At 37.2% G+C, this 24,034-nt stretch overlaps 1 protein-coding gene across 1 annotated transcript; it reads left to right on the top strand.

Moving 5' to 3' along the window:
• The first annotated feature begins 285 nt into the window (after positions 1-285).
• On the top strand, positions 286-22,110 carry LOC111023208 (uncharacterized). The gene is made up of 6 exons (XM_022300583.2): positions 286-491; positions 653-824; positions 2,406-2,575; positions 13,275-13,387; positions 17,849-18,111; positions 21,779-22,110. The coding sequence occupies exons 1-6, from the start codon at positions 425-427 to the stop codon at positions 21,894-21,896; spliced, it is 903 nt and encodes a 300-aa protein (XP_022156275.1). The 5' UTR covers positions 286-424; the 3' UTR covers positions 21,897-22,110.
• The last annotated feature ends 1,924 nt before the right edge of the window (positions 22,111-24,034 follow it).

Genomic DNA, 24,034 nt, shown 5'->3' with positions numbered 1-24,034 from the left:
TATAGCACTTAAAATTGAGGTCAAATTTTAAAATGATAGCTTTATCTAAATGATATACAGTTGTAATATATCATATCTATGATATACATTTGATATATTACTAATATGAGTATTTAATATACTTACCATACGTATGTAATATGCATTTGGTATATTATTTATATAAGCGGATACAATAGTAATAATATTACTGATATAAATTTTTCTTTTCTAGAAAATTGAAAATTGAAAAAATAAGACATGAAATATTTTTACTAAGTTCGTAGTTCCGAATAACAAAAGGGAGCCTAAAGAATTTGAAGTATTTGTCAAAACCCCGAAAAAGGAACCGGGAGAGGCGGAAAAGTACCCTAAACCCTGGGGACTGGGGAGGGCTCTGTTTCACTCCTCTCCTCTGTTCCGATGGACTGAGGGACTGGCGAAAATGAGGAACAAGCTTGTGGGTGGAACACCACTCCACTCGAGCTGTTCTATTTCCGGAATAAAATGGGGTACGCTCTCTTTCACTCCCCTCTTTTTTCCCCCTCTCATCGTTCTTATGATTTCTCATGACAATAATCTCTCGCTTTTATTTCAATTTGTCGTTCTGTTGCATGCCACTGTCACTTGGGGCTCAATCAATTCTCATTTTTTGTTTTTTTTTTCTTTGCAGCGTTTGGTAGGAAAGAGGTCGAGAATGTTGTATCTAGCTCTAGCTCCAATATTTGGTGGCGTGGAAGATCATATGCTGCGTCTGTTGCTCCTGCCATACCTGATCCCGACAAGGATCGTAAAACTGTTCCTATAGAAGCTCGCCGAGCAATGGTCGAATCTTTTGTGGACAAGTACTTTCTTCGCTATAGTCTCAATAGTTTATTAGTTTTGATTGAATGCTCTTCTTTGTCATTTAATTTATTGTTCATGAACCGGATCAATGCTCTCTAATTTTTCATGAACCGGATCAGTCAAGTACTCCAGTTGGCTGTTTGAGCTCTAATTCCTAGTGAACTCGGATGTTAGAAAGCAATTAGTCTATTTCAAGCGGTTGTTGTAAATTTGAGGTGGAAAGCAAACCTATGTATGGTGATGCCAACTGAGCTCACTGGCTCTCATTGCCATCGATTAGTGGTCTTACTTGGCTCATCCTCTTCTTTCCAGTCTTTACTTCCATATTAAATTTTTCTGGACGATTATGCATTTTCATTGGATACTAAAGCTCCTTGTTTAAGCTCAGCAAATTGATTCCTGTTCCATTTCTTGTCACATGTAAGGATGCCTTAAAACACCGTAATCATTGTGAATGGGTTTTCTATTTTTGTTGATTTTTAAGCAATGAAGATGAAGTTGAACTCTTTTTCCGATCTTAACAACTTTATAATCTCTCTGTCAGGAAGATGGACGTTGAGTGAAAATGATGTTGTTTTATTCAATGGTAGTTTGTGGATCCTACATATTGCGTTTTATTCAGGTTTTGCTTCATGAGAGAATAAAAGCATTATACTTTTTAATATTTCTCATTGTTGGTATCTAAATTCTTGATTTTCTCGATTTGGACAATAAAAATTCATTATGCTACTAATTTTTCAAAACTAAGACAATAGTCTTTTTTTTCCCCCTTTTTTCCCCTTTCTATCTCACCTCTTTTTGCAGCCATGAATTTATCACTTTAAGCACCGCTGAACTCTCTGTTGTCTTTTCTTTTTGTCTGATTTGTTTGCCTGATTTATTTTTATATCGTAACCAATCATTAATTTTTGTCTAATTATTTTTGAAGATCTCTCTAGCCTTCTGTAGTAGCTTCTTTCTTGGCTTTGACATGGGTAAAAGGAATAGCTGTTTTTCTCTTGACTGTGGCAAATGGAAGAAGTCTGTTTTATACGACCTAATGAGTGAAGAGTGCCGATTTTAATAATTCTTTTACCTATTATAGCATCTATTATGATCATGAAGAAAAATATTTATTACATTGATTACTACTGATTACTTAAAAGGAATTTGCACGCATTCCTATGATTCTTATGTTGTAGAAAGTTATTCGTTGTAAAGACCGATATACGCAACTTGAGAAAAATAACAAATAAGAAAAGTTTTCCTGCTTATCTTGTTTACATTAATTGATTTTCTTTTTGACAGCACATATTTTTTAACCTGATCACAGAATGTTCCATATTCTTATGTTTTAACCTGAAAATTTATTTTATTTTATTTTATTTTTTGATAGGACACTAAAAGTATAGCTTTTGAAAATTTCAAGACATCCTCAGTGACTAGATTCTCTTTCCCTATTAAGCTGAAGAGATAATGGATTTGTTTTTATTTTTATACTCTCTTTGTTGTCTGCCGGTGAACGAGTTTGTTAAAATGAATCTTATACTTCCTTGGTAATTGTTTTTGGGTCTGTCAATGCTTCAAAATTCCTTATGCAGGTACAAGTCAATAAATGCTGGGAAGTTGCCATCGATATCAAATACTCAGAAGCAAGTGGGTGGCTCTTTTTATGTGGTTAGGAAAATCCTTCAGGAGCTGCAGAATGAATCTACAATGCCGTCCTTAAAGAGTAGAAGTAAAGTGTCATTTGAAGAAAAGGCAACCAAAGGTAATGAAAGTTTGTCTGAAGATGGAAATTATTTTAGAAGTGTACTCAATGTTTTAAACAAAATTTGAGCCTCAAAATTTTGTGCCCTAAGAGTGAGGCTCAAATTTTTTAGCCTTCAGTCTCTTGAATTCATTAGATCTTAAGTCTCTTTGGTTCTTTAGATCACAAGAGGTTTATGCCTCCATCAGAATGCATTGAAATTTGGAGCCTTTATGCCTTATGAAATGTTTAGTAGAATAATATAAGTTTACTACATTGTCTATTTCTCATAGAAAAAAAATCAGTTCACCACATTCTTAAAAATTATAAAATTTCACTTATGTATTTAATGCTAATGCACCATAAGTTGGTTTACTACTTCTAAGGTTTTAGAAGAGATACTGAATACAAAAATGAGAACAAAGGAACAGCCTAGGGGTCAGGTAGAGGGAGCTCCACCCAAAGAACTACAAAAAAGAGCCTTCCAATGGTTAAAAATCATCAAAAGGATATAACTGCAAAATAATTTTCTATTGTTGGAACGCTACCAAGAAGCACTGCGTTTTACATTGAGACAATAAGAATAAAAAAGGATGACATATCTTCAAATATTCTAGCTTTCTTTCTTTTCAAAGAGTCCAAATAAGGGTGTGGGTTGAATAGCTCCATAAAACCTGCCCCTTCCTTTAAATGGCCAGTCGCCTATAGCCTTGGAAGCCAACTCTCTTAGGAAGGCACATCATCAAGTCAAACTCCATCAAAATGGAGGACCACTCCCTTTCAGCAAAAGAACATTAAAGGAATTGAAGGAATATATGATCCAAAAATTTTAGGTTCCTCTAAGCAAAGACAGCATGCTGGGGGAACATCACCCGAACTGTAAATTTTCATTGCAACTTAATGTGAGTATTGAGGCTTCCATAAGCTAAAGACCACGAAAAGACTTTCATTATGGATTTCAAATTTCCAATCAGATTCACAATTGGTGATTTTAGTCTCACAGGTGCATTAGTAAATGTTGGGTTTGTAAAGAGTGCAAACGAAGTCTCACATTAGGGAAGAGAGTGATCCATGGTATATAGATGAGGACAATTATCTCCATTGGCACGAGCCTTTTTGGGTGAAACCAAAAGCAAAGCTGTGAAAGTTATTCTCAAAACGGACAATATCATACAATTGTGAAGATACTTGGAAGTACGAGGGTATCGTTGTCCTTAACGAGAGTAAACATGAGAAAAGGTGATTTTGTGGAGAAATGGCCTTGGCATCAAGCGTCCATCTTTGCCACTACCTATTTGGATGGAATTTAACACGAGATTGATTCAAATTCTCTACGTTCCTATCAAATGTATTCCTTCTGACACCCAAATCCCAAGCCTGCTATCCTCCATCCCAAAGATCTGCTATGCCTACCATTTTTTAGTTATTTTTTAATTATTTTATGGAAAAGGCGTATAAATCCAGAAATGTATGAGCTAGGGGAACAAACTCTTTCGCAATTCATTTTTTTTTAACAAGAAACCTACTTGTTTTCATTAATATATGAAAAGAAAGGAAAAAGTTCTAAGATACAGACTCCCAAAAGGGAGAGAAAAGAACAAACTGCCAAGCTAATAAAGTAAATATTCCCAAAAAGTTACGAGAGCCAAAATAAAACATAGAGCAAAACACTTGAGGGAGAATCGGACGAAAATATCCCAAAAGCAAAACCGCACATTCAAAGATCCACTCAAGATAAAACCCTATCCATGGAAAGCAAAACCAACATCTTTGCTCAAATGACAAAACTCTGGAAAAGAGATCCAAACTGACTCCAACAAGAGGGATTGCTCAAACCCACTTCAAAGCAACTAAACACCATCAAGAATTATTGAAATCAAAACCCTACTAAAACAAGGAACCTCCTGCTAGCTCAAAAAATTTCAAAGGTCCTAATAGTATCTAAAAAGTCTTTTTGAAGCTTCCAAAATTTTGTGCTTAACACTGATGAAATAAGAATTTTCCTTAGAGGAAGGATAATAAGGCCTTATTTTGCTTTGATCTTGAAAAAGGCCATCTAGATTCCTTTCTTGATTTGAACTGAAGCTGGTAATATTGTCAATCAGATATTTACTAAACTTTGAAGATTCTTCCTCTAAAGCAACTTGAAAAGCGAAACTCCATTAGTCGAATTAATAGTATTGTAGAAACTAAGGTTGGAGAGAATCCAATATGAATTATTCTCATTATTAAAGTCTATAATTATAGACAAATGTACGAGGTTGACCTAATCCTATAAGGAGAAGGTAAATGACAAATTAAAACATATTAATACAAGAATATAAAATATACTAATATATATACTCTAACATTCCCCCTCAAGTTGGTGCATATATGTTAATCATGCCCAACTTGTTAGATAGACAATCTATTCGTGCTCCATTCAATGCTTTAGTAAAGATATCTCCTAAGTGCTCTCCAGTCTTCACATGTCCTGTAGTCACAAATCTTTGCTGTATTTTCTCACGTACATAATGACAATCAACTTCAATGTGCTTAGTTTGTTCATGAAATACTAGATTAGATGCAATATGGAGAACTGCTTGATTATCATACCAAAGTTTCATTGGAGTGGTGATGCCAAATCCCAATTCAGTCAGAAGCTGACAGTGTTTTCGAGGTGCAAGGCGCACCTCAAGGCGACAAGTCCTTTGATCGCCTTGAGGCGAGAGGCGATAAAAAGGCGACGCCTGACTGAAGCGAGGCGCACTTAATAAAATAATAAATAAATATTATCTATAGTAATTTTAGTAAAAAATAAAATACTCTAGATGCAAATATTTGTACAACCATTTAATGTGCAAATAAAGTTTAACTTAAATAATTAAGAAAAATTAAAAACTTAAGTTCAAATATTTAAGAAAAATTAAAAATATAAATTCTAAAAAAAAATTAGTTGACAGTGGTTAAATAGAAAGATATAAAAACATTTGTATTTGAATTAAACCATGCATTAAAGTAGGGAGTGCTTATTGTCATTGGGAAGTGTTGCCACCAGATGGCAATTTTATTGCAGCTGTAAATTTTCTAGCACTAGCACTTGTTTAGTGTGGCTTGGAAATATAAAAAAAGAAAAGGGGAGTGGCTTGGAAATGTATAAAAAGAAAAGGTGAGCGGCTTGGAAATGTATAAAAAAAGAAAAGGAGAGAAGAACTGAAGCGACATGATTTTAATTTGCAGGTTTTTCAAATTTCTCTTTGATTCTTCTTCCATTACTCTCCAACATTCTTCCTTGATTCTTCTTTTTCTCCAACTCTTCTTCTTTGTCTAATCTTTTTCTCCAACTCTTCTTCTTTGTCTTTTGTCTTCTACTGTTCTATTGTTTCGTTCTTTTCTCAATTAAAGAATTGACGAAGAAGAATTGAATAATTGAAGAAGAATTGAAGCAAACATAGGAAGAATCGAAGAGAAAAATCGAAAAACTTATAATACAAGGACGAAAGTGGTGGACACAGCGAAGGAAAAAGCCTTTCGGGTGTGGGTATTTTGATTTTTGGCTGTGGATATTCGGTTTTCAGGGTTGTTTTTCGTGGGTTTTTAACATAAAAAGAAAGAAAAAAAAAGCAGCGTGAAACGCCTCGCTTCAACGAGGCGCTCGCCTCGTCATAAGGCGAGGGTGCGCCCAGGCGCAGGGAGGCGCACCAAGGCGAGCGCCCGGTCGAAGGCGCTCGCCTTGGCACCATTTAAGGCGCTCCCAGGCGAAATCGCCTCGCCTCTCGCCTAGGTGCGCCTCGAAAACACTGGAAGCTGATATATCCATACTAATTCACACACCAAATGTGCCACAACTCTATATTCTGATTCAGCAATTGAATGCAATACCATGTTTTGTTTCTTACTTTTCCAAGAAACTAAATTACCTCTGACAAATACACAATATCCTGAGGTTGATCTTCCATCTTCCTTAGAATCTGTCCAATCAGCATTTGAAAAACGTTTAATATTAAGATGACCAGAATCTTTATATAACAAACCACGTCCAGGAGCACCTTTCAAATAACATAGAATATGTTGTTCCAATGCAGGCCAATGGTCAGTCGTGGGAGAACTCATAAACTGACTCATAATACTAACTGGATAACCTATGTCTGGCCTCGTAACTGTAAGGTAATTCAACTTCCCTACTAATCTCCTCTAATCTCCTATACTTCAAAGATCTTTTAACAACTCCCCTTCCTTTGTAAGTTGTAAATTAGGTATCATTGGGGTACTACGTGGCTTAGCAGTTAACTTTCCTGTTTCAGTTAATAGGTCACATACATATTTTCTCTGAGATGAGAGAATCCCCTTCTTGCTCCTTATTACCTTAATTCTTAAGAAGTATTTCAGCTCTCCCAAATCCTTAGTATGAAATTGGTTATGAAGAAAAGTTTTGAGTGATAGGATGCCTGATGAATGATAAATCATTACCAGTAATCACAATATCATCAACATATACAACCAGTAAGATAGAATGGTCCGACTTACTCTTCTTCATTCCAAAGTCCTCAACCACCTGACTGAATTTTCCAAACCATGCTCGTGGACTTTGTTTCAACCCATATAAGGATTTATGAAGACGACATACCTTTCCATTCTCCCCTGAGGAACAAAACCTAGTGGTTGCTCCATATACACTTCTTCTTGCAGATCACCATGAAGGAAGACATTTTTAATATCAAGTTGATGTAAGGGCCAATGGTGAATAGATGCCAAGGAAATGAATAACTTGACAGAAGCCAATTTAGCAATTGGAGAAAAAGTATCAGAATAATCAATTCCATAAGTCTGCGCATATCCTTTAGCAACAAGACGAGCTTTCAAACGGGCAATGGATCCATCAGGATGAACTTTAACAGCAAACACCCATTTACAATCGATAGGTTTCTTTCCTGTAGGAAGAGATACTAAATCCCAAGTACCATTGTCATCTAAGGCAGTCATTTTCTCTAACATAGCAGCCCGCCAACCAGGATGAGACAAAACTTCATGAACAGTTCTAGGAACAGATACAGACTCAAGGGATGCAAGAAACGAACAAGTAGGTGAGGACAAATGGTTATATGAAACAAAAGAAGAAACATGATAAATACATTTACACACCTTTTCTAAGAGCAATGGGAAGGTCATCACTTGTTCCTCGATCCACAGATGAAGAAGCTGCTGGTATAGGGCATGAGTCCGTAGGAGGTTGCCGACGAGAATAAACTTGAGTAATGGTGGGAAGAGAAGGATCAGGCACAGAGAGAGATGTATTGCTAGGAAGCTCTTCAGTAGAAGTAAAGACAATGAAATAGACAAGTCATCATCTTCTTGTGAACGCTCCCCCTGACTGGTACTTAAAATGATGAAAAAGGAGTATCTTCAAAGAACTTAATATCGGGAGAGACAAGATATCTATTGAGATCAGGACAATAACATCAATATCCTTTTTGAACACGAGAATAACCAAGGAAAATGCATTTCAATGACTTGGAGTCTAATTTGGTGAGCTGAGGGCGAACATCACGAACAAAACAAGTGCAACCAAATATTTTAGGTTTAATAGGAAATAAAGTTTGCATAGGACATAGAGTACGATAAGGTATCTCACCCTTAAGAACTGATGAAGGCATGCGATTAATTAGGAAGCAAGCCGTCGAAACAGCATTGGCCCAAAAGTATTTTGGAACATGCATTTGAAACATTAAGACCCTTGTTGTTTCGAGAAGATGTCTATTTTTTCTTTTTGCAACTCCATTTTGAGACGGAGTATCGACACAAAAGGATTGGTGAAGAATACCATATTCACTCAAATAGGAGCCAAGAGCTCCAGAAAAATATTCTTTAGCATTATCACTTCGTAGAACTTTAAGAAAGCCACCAAATTGTGTTCGAACTTCAGCATGAAAGTTACGAAAATGAGAAAGTAACTTAGAACGATGTTTCATTAAATATAACCAAGTTACACGGGAAAAATCATCGACAAAGGTAACAAAATACCGAAACCCACCTTTGGACTCAATAAGACAAGGACCCTAAACATCAGAATGAACTAATTCAAAAAGAGTAGTAGCTCGTTTATTGACTCTAGGATACGAACTAAAACGATGAAACTTAACAAATTGATATGACTCACAATCTAAAGAATGCAAACTATGAAATTGAGGACGAAGACTCTTCAATATGAAGAGAGATGGATGACCCAAACGATAATGTTCTTGGAAAGGAGAGGGTACTCGAGTGCAAATGGTAGCTGTAGGTATCTGTGTATCAAAGCCATTGGATTCACGCCCTTTATCAATAGTCTTCTTCGTCGTAAGATCCTGAAATAAGCAATAACCGAGGAAGAATAAGACACAACAATTGAGATCACGAGTGAGTTTACTAACAGAGATCAAATTAAAAGAAAATTGTGGTAAATTTAAGACAGATGTTAATGAAAGAGATTTGGAAAGATGAACTGTGCTAGAGCCAAGAACAGGAGAAGTGGTGCCATCTGCTATGGTAACATCAGACAAAGATGTAGATGTGGAGAAGTTAGCAAATAAGTTAGGGTTACCTGACATATGATTTGTCGCACCAGAGTCAATGACCCATTTTGACGTGGAGGAAATACGACATTTACGGGTGTTACTTGACTCAGCGATGGCAGTACTCAGATTAGAGGACGATGCCGTCAATGACTCTTGATACTGTTGGAACTTAGCAAACTCTTCCGCAGGAATTGTAACTAACTTGCCAGCATTATTAGGCGTAGATGCAACATAGGCAGGCTGTGTTTTCTGACCTTTATTCAACAACTTTCTACCTTCTCGTTTTGTATGACCAGACTTATGACAATAATTGCACATAATGATATCTCATGAATTTGATTTTAGAGCACTAGAATTCCAACGTTGAGCGTTCGAAGTCGTGGAAGTCCCTTGGTAGGTATTACTTCAGTTTGCATTTGTACTACGTCCAACCAAAACACTATTAGACTGAGATGACAAGACGAGTTGTGACTTCTCAACGCGAAGTACTCGAGTGTATGCCTCCTCTAAAGGTGGAATTTTCGAACCAGAAAGTAATTACATCAAATCTAGGTGGAAGACCAAGAAGAAAACTAATAACCACTAGTTGTTTCCGTTGGGCAGGCCGAGCTTTTGCTTCATTACTATCTGGGAGTAATGCATTAAACTCTGCATAAATTCTTTTGTGTTCCATAAAGTAATTTGTAAGTGATTGGTCACCAAACTAAGGTTGGTAGAAGTGCTTGCAGATTTCAAATATTCGACTAACATTTCCTTTTCCAGAATAAAGGAATTCTAAGTGTTTAAGCAACTCTTTAACACACTTACACTCATTGACCAAGCCAATAATGTCACCCTCGATCGAATTCCTGATCTGCAGAACCAGTTGAGCATCATCCCGCAACCAAGCTTTCTTGCTCTCATCCTTACGAGGATTCTCAGTTATGTGATCATCCATATCAATACTTCGCAAATAAAGACGAACATTGATTTTCCATGAAGAATAGATCCATTCAACTTATGTTCTGTGATTTTCGATATCATTAGGATCACCTCAAAAGTTACGATTGATTTCTTCTCAGCCATAACAAACAAACAAACTTATTTGAACAAAACTAGACCAAATCACCCGAACAGAACCAAACAAAACAGATGAAAACTGTTGGAATCGGATCGATTGAATCGAACCGCTTGAACCAAACCGGCTGAATCGGACCGCTTGAACCAAACTGGTTGAACCGAACCTCTTGAACTGAACAGGGTATTTTCTGAAACCAGAAACCCTAACTGCTAACCCATGACAACCAGAGGGGCGAAGGTGACGGGCGGTGACGGAAGCGCACGACGAAGGCGACGGGCGGCGAATGGTGGTGATGCAAGCGCACGACGATGGTGACGGGGCGGCGACTGAAGCGTGAAGGACGACGAGACTAAACCCACGAACAGCAAACGAAAACAACAGCATTGGCGAATCAGCAAATGACGGCGACAACGATAGTGGCGACGGCGGCGGCGGCAGCGGTAGTAGTGAGTTGAGTTGGATACCAATGAACAAAAACCTAAGTTCAAAAATTTTAGAAGAAACCTAGGGCTTTGATACCATGTAGAAACTAAGGTTAGAGAGAATCCAATATGAATTATTCTCATTATTAAAGTCTATATATACAAATATACAAGGTTGACCTAATCCTACAAGGAGAAGGTAAATGACAAATTAATACAAGAATATAAAATATACTAATATATATACTCTAACAAGTATCATGAGAAAAAGGATGTATACCCTCTTTCGACGACCTAGAAAATTTGAACTACTCTTAAATGGAATCAAATCAAGCAAATTAGAGGGATAGGCAGCCAGCTTTGAACGGTTTTTTAGATTTATTCGGCTATAGATGAGGAAAAGGCTCCATCGAGATCACTTTGCCGCTTTAAACTAAAGACTTGTTGTCTGTCGAATCGAGGTCTCTAAACTTGGACTTTGAGTTTACACAATTAAAGAACTTTTGCCACCCTAAACTAAAATCTAGAAAGCAAATAATTATCATAGGTGGATATGGCTCATTGGTCCAAAGGGGCTAGGGTTAATTGAGAGGGAATTGGTTCAAGTCCCATGATGGACACCTACCTTAGAAATGTTGTTGGGTCAGGCGGTTGCCCCGTGAAATTAGTCGAGACGCACAAGCTTGCTTGGACACTCTTGGATATATAAAAAAAGAATCTATAAAACAAATAGGATACTCTATTTCTTTGAATGCTTCCGCAGCTACTGCTACCCACCTCCTACCTCCTTCATGGATCCTGAAGTCCAGCCTCAATAATCCTAATTGTATATACTAGCAATGACTCCGCGAAATACTTCCGCAGCTACTGCTACCCACCTCCTCCCTCCTTTAAGGATCCTGAAGTCCAGCCTCAATAATCCTAATTTTATATACTAGCAATGACTCCACGATGCAGATTCCTCTTCGCTGGCAGTAAGAGGGCTCCAAAAACTTCGAAGTTTTGCTGATATTCCCTCACACTTCCCTCTAGTTTTAGCGCTTGTGATCGTTCATAGAGAGTTTCGTCTTGTGATTTTCGACACCGGATCAACGCTCATTGGAATGTTGTCCAACTTCGAAATAGAGCCCAATTATCTGACCATTGGTACCAGCCACGATATATCCTATCAAATGCACCATCACAGTCTCCGGTCGTTCCTCGTCAAAGATGTTGTTGAAGGTATAGTATCTCTCAGCTTGGAATAACCATCCATCTGAATTGTTGCCTTCAAATAAGGGTGAGTCGATGCTTCCCAATTCAGATGACTCCCCTATGTCTATCACTCGTTTTCCCCGACTCCTCCTATCGGTGTTATTGTGTTCTTTATCTTCTCATCCTTCATCATCTCTGATGCGGTTTGATCAGAATCGTCTTGCCTTCTCATTATCACTCCCAATCCCTCTAGTACCATTGGTAAGGTCTTTTAAATCTCTGGTAACCTCTTAAGCTCTTCATTGATTTCTCCCACCTTCCCTTTGAACCATTCGATTCGACTCTCCATCCTCCTCCCTCTTGGCATCCCTGGAATTGATGCTATGATACCACTTATAGGTCTCAAATGACCTATCTTAGGAATTTCATTAACAACAAGAAGGAAATCAGGAGCACTAAAACTACCTGATTTTGTATTGCAACCCTCTTGGTGTGTTCTATGTAGGGACAGTGGAGAAAATCAGGAGCACTTGTTCTTTAGGTGTACTTTCACACGGTCTTGCTGGGGTCTCTTATTCCAATAATTTTCTATAAGCTGGGTGTTTGACAGAGGCGTTCCTAAGAATATTGTGCAGCTGCTGGAAGGTTCTTTATATTCCTCACAAATTTGGCTTTTATGGGTAAACTCCATTAAGGCTATTCTTTTGGAGATTTGGTTCGAGAGGAATCAACGGGTATTCGAAGGGAAGTGTCGTTCTCCGTTTGATTGCTTTAATTTAGTAAATTTTAAGGTTTCTCATTGGTGTTCTCTTTCGGATTTATTTGTCAACTATTCACCTAGTATGATTTGTTCCAATTGGGAGGCATTTATAACTCTCCCTTAGCTTGTTTGTTTTAGTTTTATTTTTTATTTCTATTCACTCCGGTCAGAGTTTGTATCTTTGAACAATTTTGTCCCTTTTCATCTCTCAATGAAAAGTTCGTATAGGAAATACAAAGAACAAGTTCTCTAACACTTAAAACAAGTCTAAGTCAACAAATTACTAGCATAAAGAAAGAAAGCTTCCCCTGGGCAAAGACCTACCACACGACCCCTCCCCGTACAGCCCGTACTCTCCTAATGCAAAATTAGGGCTCACAAAAAAGTGTGCACTCCCACCATAACTAATTTCAGCTTTCTTGCCCTTAATTCTTTCATTACGTTTGTACGACCGATTCCTTTTCTCTATCAACTTGCTTCAGAGATTTCTCACCCTCTCTAAAAGTTGTTATTATGCTTAATCAAAATTCCCTACAAAATTGCTAAGAAACAAGCCTACCACAAAAATCTTCCTTTATTCCTAAAGGGAGGATGCAAAAGGGCCTCCTCGAACGTAGACCTAAAAGCTCTATTACGCACCATAGAAACCCGAAAGACACCTTTTATCTTTAAGAATATTGAGTATACAGTTGCTTTGAGTGCAAGAACAAGAACTAGAACCATTCCCATCTGATGGTTGTTCATGATGCAGAGACCCCTAATGTTGGTGACAAACGTTTGGAAGCAACATCTGATTGGCGAATGTCCTCCTCTTGTGCTGAGAAGACTTTGTCTGCTGATGATGATGTAGAGCTTTCAAGTGAGGTAAGTTTTATCTCTGTCTTAACAAGTATTTGTATGACTTTGGAGATCGAATTTACAAGGTTCTCTTGAGAGAGTTGTATGGCTAGTTTGATCTAGTTCGGGACCTTATTGGTTGATTCACTTTGTTAATAGTATCACAGCATGTAACAACAAGGTTGAAATGGGACATCTAGATGCCATCTCATGATTTTCATGTTGAAATCTATTGCTAGTCTGTCATTGTTTTTACACCAAAGTGATATTTCTTAAAAATGGAAAATGGGGCTATGATTGAACATGTTAGTCTGTAAAAACAAACAATTGGAGTATTTTATTTTTATTGATAAAAAATTTCATTGAAAATATAGAATTACAATAACAAACAGAATATTGGTATGTTTGTAGGAATTAGAGATGAAATGAGGTATTTACTGGTGGATCGGACTATTTTAAATATATTTTCGCTTGAGGGCAAGGGTGCTAAAAAAATCAACAAAGTGAACAAACTGATTGGTTTTGTTCAAATTTAAAAAATATTGATTCCTTGGTTTGGAAAAGGAAAAAACCAAATATTTTCCGATTTCGTTTGGTCTCTTAGTTTAAAACTAAAAAACAAGAACTAAACTAGGAATGCTATTAGGATAGAACTAGAAATATTATTGGAGTATAATGGGTATATTAGTAATTAGTTAGGGAAGTGGTTAGGGAGATTTGTTCTAATTAGAGTGAGTGGGAAAGGATTGGGCTAGGAAATTGTTTAGTATGGTTTAGACTTGAGTAAGAATACTCAAGAGAGGGGAGCATCCAAGCACCTCAAACTACTTGGTAATTATTGGGATGGGTCTATATTTTATATTTCAATATATTTCTAGTGGTTTGAGATCTATCAACTTGGTATCAGAGCAGTGGATCACGAAATAAATATTGAATTTAGAATAGAGTCATTTATTGAACAATTGAAGTTAGAAAGGCATAATTTTGTAGAGGATTTGAAGCGTGAGTTGAGGGATGATATGGATCTAATATAGAGGAAGACGATGATTAGATAAGCAAAGATGAAAAACCTAGAAATAAAGCCAAATTTTGATTACGAGGAAGAGATGCTGGAACGACAGAAGGACTACCTAATCAGAGGGGAAAGAACCAACCTGAAATAAAAGTGAAAATCTATCCTTCAAAGGAGAGACACCCGACCACAAATGATGCCAAAACAGAATACGCTTACCATTTTTAACTTTTAAATAAGAAAACTTCTTCACCTTATTCCACTGTTTTTGAATAAACCAAGGGCTACGACACCCAACATTTTTTTCCAAAGAAAGCAATATGTAATGCAGATGCTGGCCACAACCTGATGCCATAATGCTGAAGTTTCTACACCAAGCTTCCAATCCCACTTCGCAAGAATGAGAGTGAGTGAGAAGAAACCACCATCTTCATGAGAGTGAGAAGAAAGATTCCACCTTACTAATGAATCCAAGCATTTGGAAAAGCGACAAGTAGTATAAAGGAATACTTGCCAACACGGCTTGACAAAAAGTCAGTTTAGATCTATGGTTGGAATGTAATAAGAGAATCTTCGAGGACAAGTTCTTAGCTTGGAGGGAGCTGCTTGATTTGGCCAAAATAATATTTTTTATATGAGAAACAAAGATTGTATTACGTCAAAAAGGGCATCAACCTAAGGGCTGGGCAGAGGAAACCAAATGCCGGAAAAGCGAAGCCTTCCAATCATTAATAATTATGAGGTTATAGTTACAAAAGAATTTCTTATGGTTTGAGTACTACCAAGATGCGTGCTGTACAGAATTAAAAAAAGAATCTATTATTTTTGTTTTGTCATAAAGAATTAATTTGTTGCACTCCTTCCAAACGAAGCCAAAAGGTAGCATCAGCTTCACAAAAGTCTAGCCTTTCTTTTCAAGGTCTCTCCGATACTTTTCGAAAGCCAAGAGTCAACATGCTCTGGAAGACAAAAGGCCAAGCCATATTCATTCAAAATTAAATCCCACACTTTCTTAGCAAAATTACATTGCAAGAAGATGTAGTCTATGGTTTCACAATCATTTTTTTTAACAAGGTACGAACTTTTCATTGATGAATGAAAAGGAACAAGGTTGTTCAAAGATACAAACTCAAAGAGAAATGAACAAGAATAAAAGGAGCAATAATTAAAATAGAGACATGGTTTCACAATCATCGTAGCACAAATAGCAAACTGAAGAGGACAGGACCCAGTGTTGGGACATTTTCTGGAGTTCCTCTGCTGTATTGACGCACTTGTACATCAGAGACTAAATTAACTTTATTTTCTTGGGATTTTAAAATTCCAAATGTACAGGGGTCTGGCTAGACGTTTGGTGACGAAAGTGAAGGCAGATCTGGTTGAAAAGGAGCCATTTGAGTTCAGCTTCCACCAAATTTTGTCCTGACCCGTACTAAGTTGAACTGCATCCAGCTTCTCCATGAAAACGGCCCAGCTAGCCAACTCTTATCAAACAATATCCCAATACGCAAATTGTAAGTTTGTTGCTCAGCCACTCAGTAGTTAGCTATGGACTCCCCTTTTCTGGATGAGAGTTGAGAGACCATAAAAATGAGGAAAAAGCTTAAGAAAGGAAGGAGTCTCTCCTGCCTTGGGCATCTTCCGGAAACTCAATACGTTGCCCTTCCTTCAGCCATTACAACTTATGATTTTGAGCCCATAATCTCTGTTCTTTCAAAACCACTTAAGTTAATTATGTTTTAAGCCGATTTCTTGCGCCGTCAAAGATCCCACCTCTTCCAGCTTGTCTATTTCAGCTATGCTTTGTACAAGGATGTTTTTTGATTTTCTATCCATAATATTCCCAAAGGTCTCCTTGTTCTCCTGGTTAAAACAGCGAGCCTTTCAATTTTTCCATGAAAACAAAGCCTGGCCATCCTTCTATCTGCTGCCTAGACCACCAGTCTTCAACCAAAGTAAAAAAAAGCTTTTCTGCTTTGAAAATTAAATCTCTGCTCGGACCTCTTTAAAACTATTGGACCATCCTGTGGAGATAAGGAAACGATCTAGCTTCGACAAAGAGGGTCGTTCTCTAACATTTGGCCAAAATTAAATCTTTTCATTAGTGTTCTTTTTTTTCATTGTTTGATAATTATTTCTTTTAACAATGGATTCCATTTTAGGCGTTTTCTTTCCGGTTTCTTTTGAGTCCTCATTGGCTTCATGGATCTTCCCTTGCAAGTTTCTCAAGAAGACATCGTTTCTCCCTCACATTCATCTCAAACTTATATCTCTCTCAATTGGATGCTTATTTATCCTTTCTTAAGTCAGAGCTTGTCAATATTCGCAAAGAAAGGGCTCTTTTTTTGAAGCACACTCCATAAGAAAGATGGAGATTCAAGTTGAGCGCGGAAGAGAGCTTGCTCAAGGTATTAGAATTGTTCGGGCCAAATATTCTCAGAAGTTTAGACAGTTGTTTCCAGATGATAAAGATGTCCTCGACAATGTTATTGTTGTTCAAGGTTCCCGAAGCTTCTTTTTGCGGTTCATTGCTTTTGGGAGGCTCTATTCGAAAGTTTTTGTTTGGTCTTTATGTCATTTTATTTGGCAGCAATTTTGCCACATGTCTTTTTTCTTTTTTCGCTCCCTTTGGGAGTTTGTATTTTTTGAACATTTTGTTCCTTTTCATTAATCAATGAGAAGTTCGTATCTTGTTAAAAAAAAAAAATTATTTCATTTAACAATGTTTGTTTAAATTGGGATGCTTTCATTACCTTTTGTTAGTATCATATTTATGCTTTCTTTCTCTCCCATTTGGCAATTGTATCCTTGCACTTTTTTTTTTCTTTTTATTTTTCAAAGAAATTTTTGTTTCTTGTTATGAAGATAAAATCACTATTTGGTTGGATTGTTTTGAGCTCAATAATACCAAAGCTTCTCGTTGGTGTTCTTTCCAAATGAGTTGTTGGATACTTAATGCAAGATATTTGTAACATTGGGGTAGTTTTCTTGTAGGATTTAAGGGCTTCTCTCCTTTGTTGGTGGTTTTCTTATTTTGCTGCTTGTTATTCCTTCATCTACACTTTGCTGGCTTGAAATTTTTGTACTCTTTTGTATCTTTTCTAGGATTAATGAAAAGTCTTGTTTCTTTTTCAAAAAAGAAAGAAAAAAAATCGAAAACATTAGTTTGGTTCCCGGTTTAGGCAAAAACAGAGAGAACTGAACTGATGTTAAACCCTAGTTTGAGGTTAATCTTATCAAGGAAACTCTTTTGTGAGTTAAGTATAGCAGTTTTCATTTTTATTCTTGTCCAGAATAATTTTAGAAATGATAGAAACTGCTTTCTTTCTCACGCAATATTATGACAATAATTTTGAATGGACTTCTTAAATCGTTTTTTAAAATATATATGAACATAGATCATGAATGTTGACGATGGTTGGAGGCCCTCTTGTGTTATGTCTTTCAGTTAATTGATTTTTTTAAATTGCACACAGGTTAGCCATTCTGTCCTCCCAATGAGAAGGAATCTTTTGGAGGACCCAGAGGAAGTTTCTTCTGATTCTCATAAGAAACGAGATGATGAAAATAAAGACTTGGACAATTCTGAACATGTTTATACTGAAAGTCGTATGCTAAAACATGAACCAGATGTAGTTTCTGATGTTGACCTTGAAAGTAGTTTTCCATCTGAAGATCTGAAGCATGAAGATTCAAATTGTAAAGAGCAACAAGTCCATAGTTCTCTTGAATTAGACAGGTTTGCAGTTAAACTTTACCCTTCTATATCCAAAGGAAAATGTAATCTCTATACTTCAATTGAAATTCACCATTAAGTTCTTTATATTTTGATTAATAACTAGTAGCAGGGCATTTTAAGGTCTTTAGACTATATTAATTATTGGAGCATGAAGCTTACAAATCTTTATATTTTGTATGATAAATTCACTGCTAAGTTTCTAATAATAATAATAATAATAATAATAATAATAATAATAATTAGTACCAGTACCTAAGAACCATGAACCTGCACATGACATGTATAAGGCGGGACATGACATGTCAACACATTTATAAACGAGTAGGGCAGGATACGTTAGAAATACGATATATATATATATATATATGTAAACATCTAAAGAGAACACAACAAGTGCATTACTCTTTTCTTTTCTTAGTGGCCTTTTTATTACATTCATTTTTCATCTTTCAAAACGTGTCTCGAACATGTCCCAAGTATCTTTTTTTATTACTTATTTTATAGGGAATTTTTCATTGATGAGATGAAAAAATTAACGTAAATTCCATAAACAAACAAAGAAATGGTGGAACATAATTGAAATACAACCTCTGAACTTAAACTCAAGAGGGCAAACTGAAAAAGCGTAAAGCAACTATCAACGCTAAACAAGGCATCAAGATCTTGATGACTGCACCTTCAAATCTTCAGATCATCATAAGGAACTTTCATAATGCAAGATGCTTGCAAATTAATAGCATCATATCCTTAGAGATCCCTGTTCTTCATTAGAAACCAAAACCTTTCTTCCATGATATCTCTTCCAAAAACTCCGAACTAAACTCGTCACAATCCTTTTGGAAGTCAATCTTGAAAATGATGCTTCCTTCTTAATCTGGTAAGTTTCCAAAGCCTTGTAATGAAAGCAATTAGAGCCTAAAATTGAATGATTGAATGGGGTAGTTAAAAATGTCAATGCTCGCTAGGTTTTCCCTCTTTATCCAGGAAGTTTCATCCTTATTTTGTTTGAAGTGTTTTCTAGTCACTGATTCTTGTTGGCCTACGGATAGAATCGATAGTATTTTTTTGCATTGCGACCATTTGTCCATTGCAGTTATCTTTTAGTAGAATAAAAAGAAGGGGATTGTGATAGAGGAGAAGGACCACATGTATGTGAAACGTAGCGTAGGAGTGTGTTTTGTTGTGGGCCCCTAATTTTGTAATAGGATAGTACGACATTAGGATGTGTTGGGAGGGGTTTATTTGAGGTTTTACGCGGGGGGGGGGGACTTGTTCTAAGAAGAGGGAGAGTACCTGACCTTTTAAGTGCTAGAGAGACTATATTCTCTGTTTTTTTTTTTTTCTTTTTACCGGTTTAGCTAATGATCGAAGGGGATTAATAGACTTCATTGGGGCTGGAGATTTTATGACTGAAATTGAGGCTCTTTGGAGGAAGGTGATAGCAAGCAAATACAATTATATAAAGGAAGATTGGATCCCTATCCTTAAGAATTCCGTTCGGTCTAAAGACCCCTAAATTTCAAATGGTACTCTGCCTAAAATTGGGTAAAGGAGACAAGATTTTTATTTATTTATTTATTTTTTTGATAAGAAACAAAGATGTGTAAATTATCAATCAAGAAACCCGAAAATGGGGGAAGACAACCTAAAGGCGGATGGTAGAGAGAACCCTCCCCTCAAAACTATCTAATTACAGCTTTTCAGTCTTGCATTATAAAAAACAAACTATAATTACAAAAAACCTTCTTGTGTATTGAAGCCCACCAAGAAGTCGTATGCTTGATATTCACGAAGGAAGAATCTTTCAAAACTACTTTGTCTTCAAAAATCCTACTATTTCTTTCGCGCCAAAGAAGCCAAAGGAGGGCCCTTGCCGCACCGTTCCAAATGACATAAGCTTTCCCTTTGAGGGCAATTCCACCTAAACCTTCTGTAATAAAGTCTTCTATGTTCCTTGGGAGACAAAAGGAGAAGTCTAAAAGAGAAGCTATGTAGTTCCATGCCTTAGTAGCGAAAGAACAATGCAAGAACAAGTGATCCACGTCTTCTGAGTTATGTAAACACAAAGCACAAATATTGAGAGAGAGAGCCCAATAAGGAAGTTTCTTCTGTAGTTTCTTTGCTGTGTTGGTTCCCCGGAGGAAGACTTTTACCTTCTTTGGAACTCTGAAGTTCCAGATAATAGAAGCTGTGGCCGAACTTGACTTAGGGGAAGAGGTGGAAATAGCCGTGAGAGCAGATTTTACAGAGGACCTCCCTGTGCTATTAGCCTTCCACCAAATCTTGTTTCTTCCTTGCCCTAAAACCACCCCATCTAGCTTCTTTGTGAGAGCAGCCCATCTGTCCAACTCCCTGTCAAAGAGATTTCTTCTCAACCCAAGATCCCAAGTCGCTACTTCAGGAACCCAACATTCTGCAATTGATTTTCCTTTTTTTGGAGGATAAACCGTAGAAGGCAGGAAAGGTGAGAGAGAGGGGTGAGTCGTCAAGCCAAGTATCTTCCCAAAATTTAACATTCTCTCCCTTTGAAACTTCGAAGTAGATGAGGTTGGCAAAAGATGAGCTGGTACCTTGTATGAAGTTGGGAAAGGAGACAAGATTAGGTTTTGGGAAGATCATTCACTTGAAAATATCACCTCAAAGATGCCTACCCAAGTCTACAATATTTCTATGACCAAGGAAACCCGCTTCAGCAGACACCATCTGTCCGGGAGAGTTCTGATTCGGCCCTCTCGAACTCCTTAAAACTCTATTAAGCTCTCTTATCACGAGGCTATCAAAATTTGGTCCCTTCATACCAGTGGGTGGTTTACGGTTGGTTCCCTAGCCCCAAGCTCTCCAAGACGCCTTATGAAGTTGATTTGGAAGACCAAAATCCTCAGAAGGGTGAAAGTTTTCATGTGGGTTTTTATTCCAAGAAAGTTGAGCACGTGTGATAATTTACAAAGGGGAGGACGCCGAGGTGGTGCATCTCCCAACTGCTGGTGCATTATGTGCAAAAGGGAGGGAAGGACATCAAACATATTTTCTTCTGTTCCTCCGCTGATGCTTTCTGGTGTTATATTTTCAAGACTTTTGGCCTGAGCTGGTGTTTCCCTATGAATTTAGATGCTGCAATCCTCCAACTCTTAACTGGAACTCCCTTTTTCGGTCAAGCTAGAACTGGAACAATCTGGTCAAGCTAGAATAATGGATGCTAGTTTTGCTATCCTTTGGAAGTTTCGGTTTGAGAGAAATTAGAGAATATTCAAAGGTTTGAGTCCAAGTTGGAAGAGTTCTGGGATATCTCTAAGTTATTTGCTTTGATAAAATTTTTTGTAATTATGTTCTTTTATAAAAATCGAACCAATTCCAAACCTTCTTTTGGAACTCTTTGAGCTCTTGGGAATATCTTATCTTCCCTGTTTTGTATGGTTCCTCTTGTTAATAACACCTTTTCAGATTATTAACAAAAAATAATAATAATAATAACAATTTGTTAATAATACCTTTTTGGTTTCCTTGAGATGCGTCAGTCATGTTATTCCAATGTATCTAATACTTCACCAGGCCCAAATGATTTTTAACTTTGTGGTTATTCATATGCTCTTTTCCATTTTTACTTTAAAGTTTTCCGGTCTATTTATTATGATAACTGGAATGTACCTGCAATTCTTGTATTTTGCAGGGACAACATTTACAATAGAAGAGTGAATGAAGCTCAGCTTCCAACAAGTGAATCAAAACCATGGGGACGTATTAAGTCAATTGTAGATGGTATAATCAACATGTGGAGGAACCTATAAATCCTTCCAGGATTTAGATCAGAGCTTGTAAATATTGTCTTCACATAGGCTGGCGATAATGTTGTTCTTTTTTTTTTTTGGCTTACTTTATGATTATTTCTATATTTGAACAGAAATGCCAGAGACCACAGCATATGAAATTTTCGTAATTGAAGCTTTTTCTCTCTTTCTCAGTTATAATAAAAATAGGGATGCATGAAAGGATTTGAGGTGACCATTGGGTGGGAATATAGTTATGAGCAAAGTATTAAATATCCATCGACAAGTCGACATTTCTATCGACATCAACATTTTTATTGACATTGACATTTGGTGGATTCCATAAGCTCCCAGATTTCATTGGCTGTAATTCTCTTGTATTGCAATATATTTACAGTAGATGTTGGAAAATGTATGGTGGATTCCGTGGAGTGTTGAATGATATTTGTGAAAGTTTGATGGAAAAGTTTTCTAGTTATACTCTACTACCTACACCTTCTATTCATATTTGACTCATCATTAAATAATATATTAGAGGTTTGAGCTTCTACGTCCATGAGGTCAGGCTTCAAGATAGGTAGAGAATTGATGATCTCCACTAGTACCGACTTTGCCAGTTGGTTTCATATGCAGATGCGTCAACATTGGTATTTGCTAACCTCGAGACTTGATTAATCTCGTACTTGCTTAGGTCGGCAAGTAGCCCTTTGACTTTGCTAGGTATTTCTCCATCTTGGGGTCTTTTGTCTGGTATTCCTCGAGGATTTGATTCACGATGAGTTCCTCGAGGATTTGATTCACAATGAGCTGTGGATCGCTGTAGATGGGGAGATGTCGAATGCCTAGGCTCCTCACCATCTGCAGGTCGGCAAGAAATGATTCATACTCTGTTTCATTTTTTGAAGCCCGAAAGTTGAAGTGTAGTGCGTACTCGAATCTCTTACTGCTTGGTGTTAGAAGCACTCCTACTTTGCATCTCTTGTCGTTGGAAGATCCATCAACATACATTGTCCATAGTTGGGGGGTTTTTATATCGGTTTTGGTCGGAGGCGTTAGCTCGGTGATGAAGTCTGTTCCTACTTGCCCTTTGATTGCAGTCCTGGATTGATGTCGTAATCGCTGAGCTCGAACGCCTATTTCACTATTCTTATAGAAGTTTATGGCTTGTGGAAGACTTGGTGGGGAGGGAATTTTGTCAACATCGTAATTGAATGAGCTTCAAAATACTCATGAAGTCGTCGAGCTAAGGTGACTAGGGCTGGAGCGAGCTTATCAATGCACAAATATTGAGTTTTAGTTTCCGTTATTGCTTTACTTATGTAGTATATTGGGCTTTGACGTCCCTATTTTGCTTCATGAGTGCCAAGCTCACTGCTTAGTAAAGGAAGAGATTGTACCTAGAATTGGCTTGGAAAGTAGAGGTGTCAAGCTCAAGTAGGCCATTAGTTGTTCAAAGACGACCTAACACCCTGGAGTCCAGTCAAATTGCCCCTTGGTCTTCAACACCTTGAAGAAGGGGAGACGTTTGTTTGTTGAGCGAGAAACCAACCTGTTGAGGGCAGCAATCCGACCATTCAAGTATTGAAATTGCTTAAGGTTCTTTGGAGGCTCCATATCAAGCTGATCTTCTATGGGTTGACTTCGATTCCTCATACATTGACCATGAAACCGAGGAACTTTCCTGAAGATACTCTAAAGGCACACTTAGTGGGATTGAGCTTTATTTGGTATTTTTTGAAGGACGTTGAATGCTTCAGTGAGGTTGCCAATTGAGATTGTCCTTTTGCTTTTGACGAGCATATCGTTTACGTAAACTTCCATGTTGTGACTTACCTGTTTTGCAAACATCTTGTTAACCATGTGCTCGTAAGTCCAAAATTCTTTAATCGAAAGGGACTTTGTAGTAAGAAAGCTCTTGGTCAGTCACGAAGAATGTATATCGTTGGCCAGGCTCGTGCTTTTCAATTTCGTAGTAACAAGAGTAGACATCTATGAAGGTTAGCAACTTGTGCCCTACTGTAGCAAACTAGTTGATCATGTAGGTAAGGGAAAACTATCTTTGGGGGCTTGACTTATTTAATGTAACGCCCAGGACTCCCCACACACTCCTAGGTCACGTTAACTACCCACCTGTCTAAACTTAACCCCAAACACGAGAT

This window comes from Momordica charantia (assembly GCF_013281855.1).
Source record: "Momordica charantia cultivar OHB3-1 chromosome 3 unlocalized genomic scaffold, Mcharantia_2.0 BLBB01000003.1, whole genome shotgun sequence".
Taxonomy (NCBI): domain Eukaryota; kingdom Viridiplantae; phylum Streptophyta; class Magnoliopsida; order Cucurbitales; family Cucurbitaceae; genus Momordica; species Momordica charantia.
Note: the sequence above shows the minus strand (reverse complement) of the source record. Positions and strands in the feature narration are given on the sequence as shown.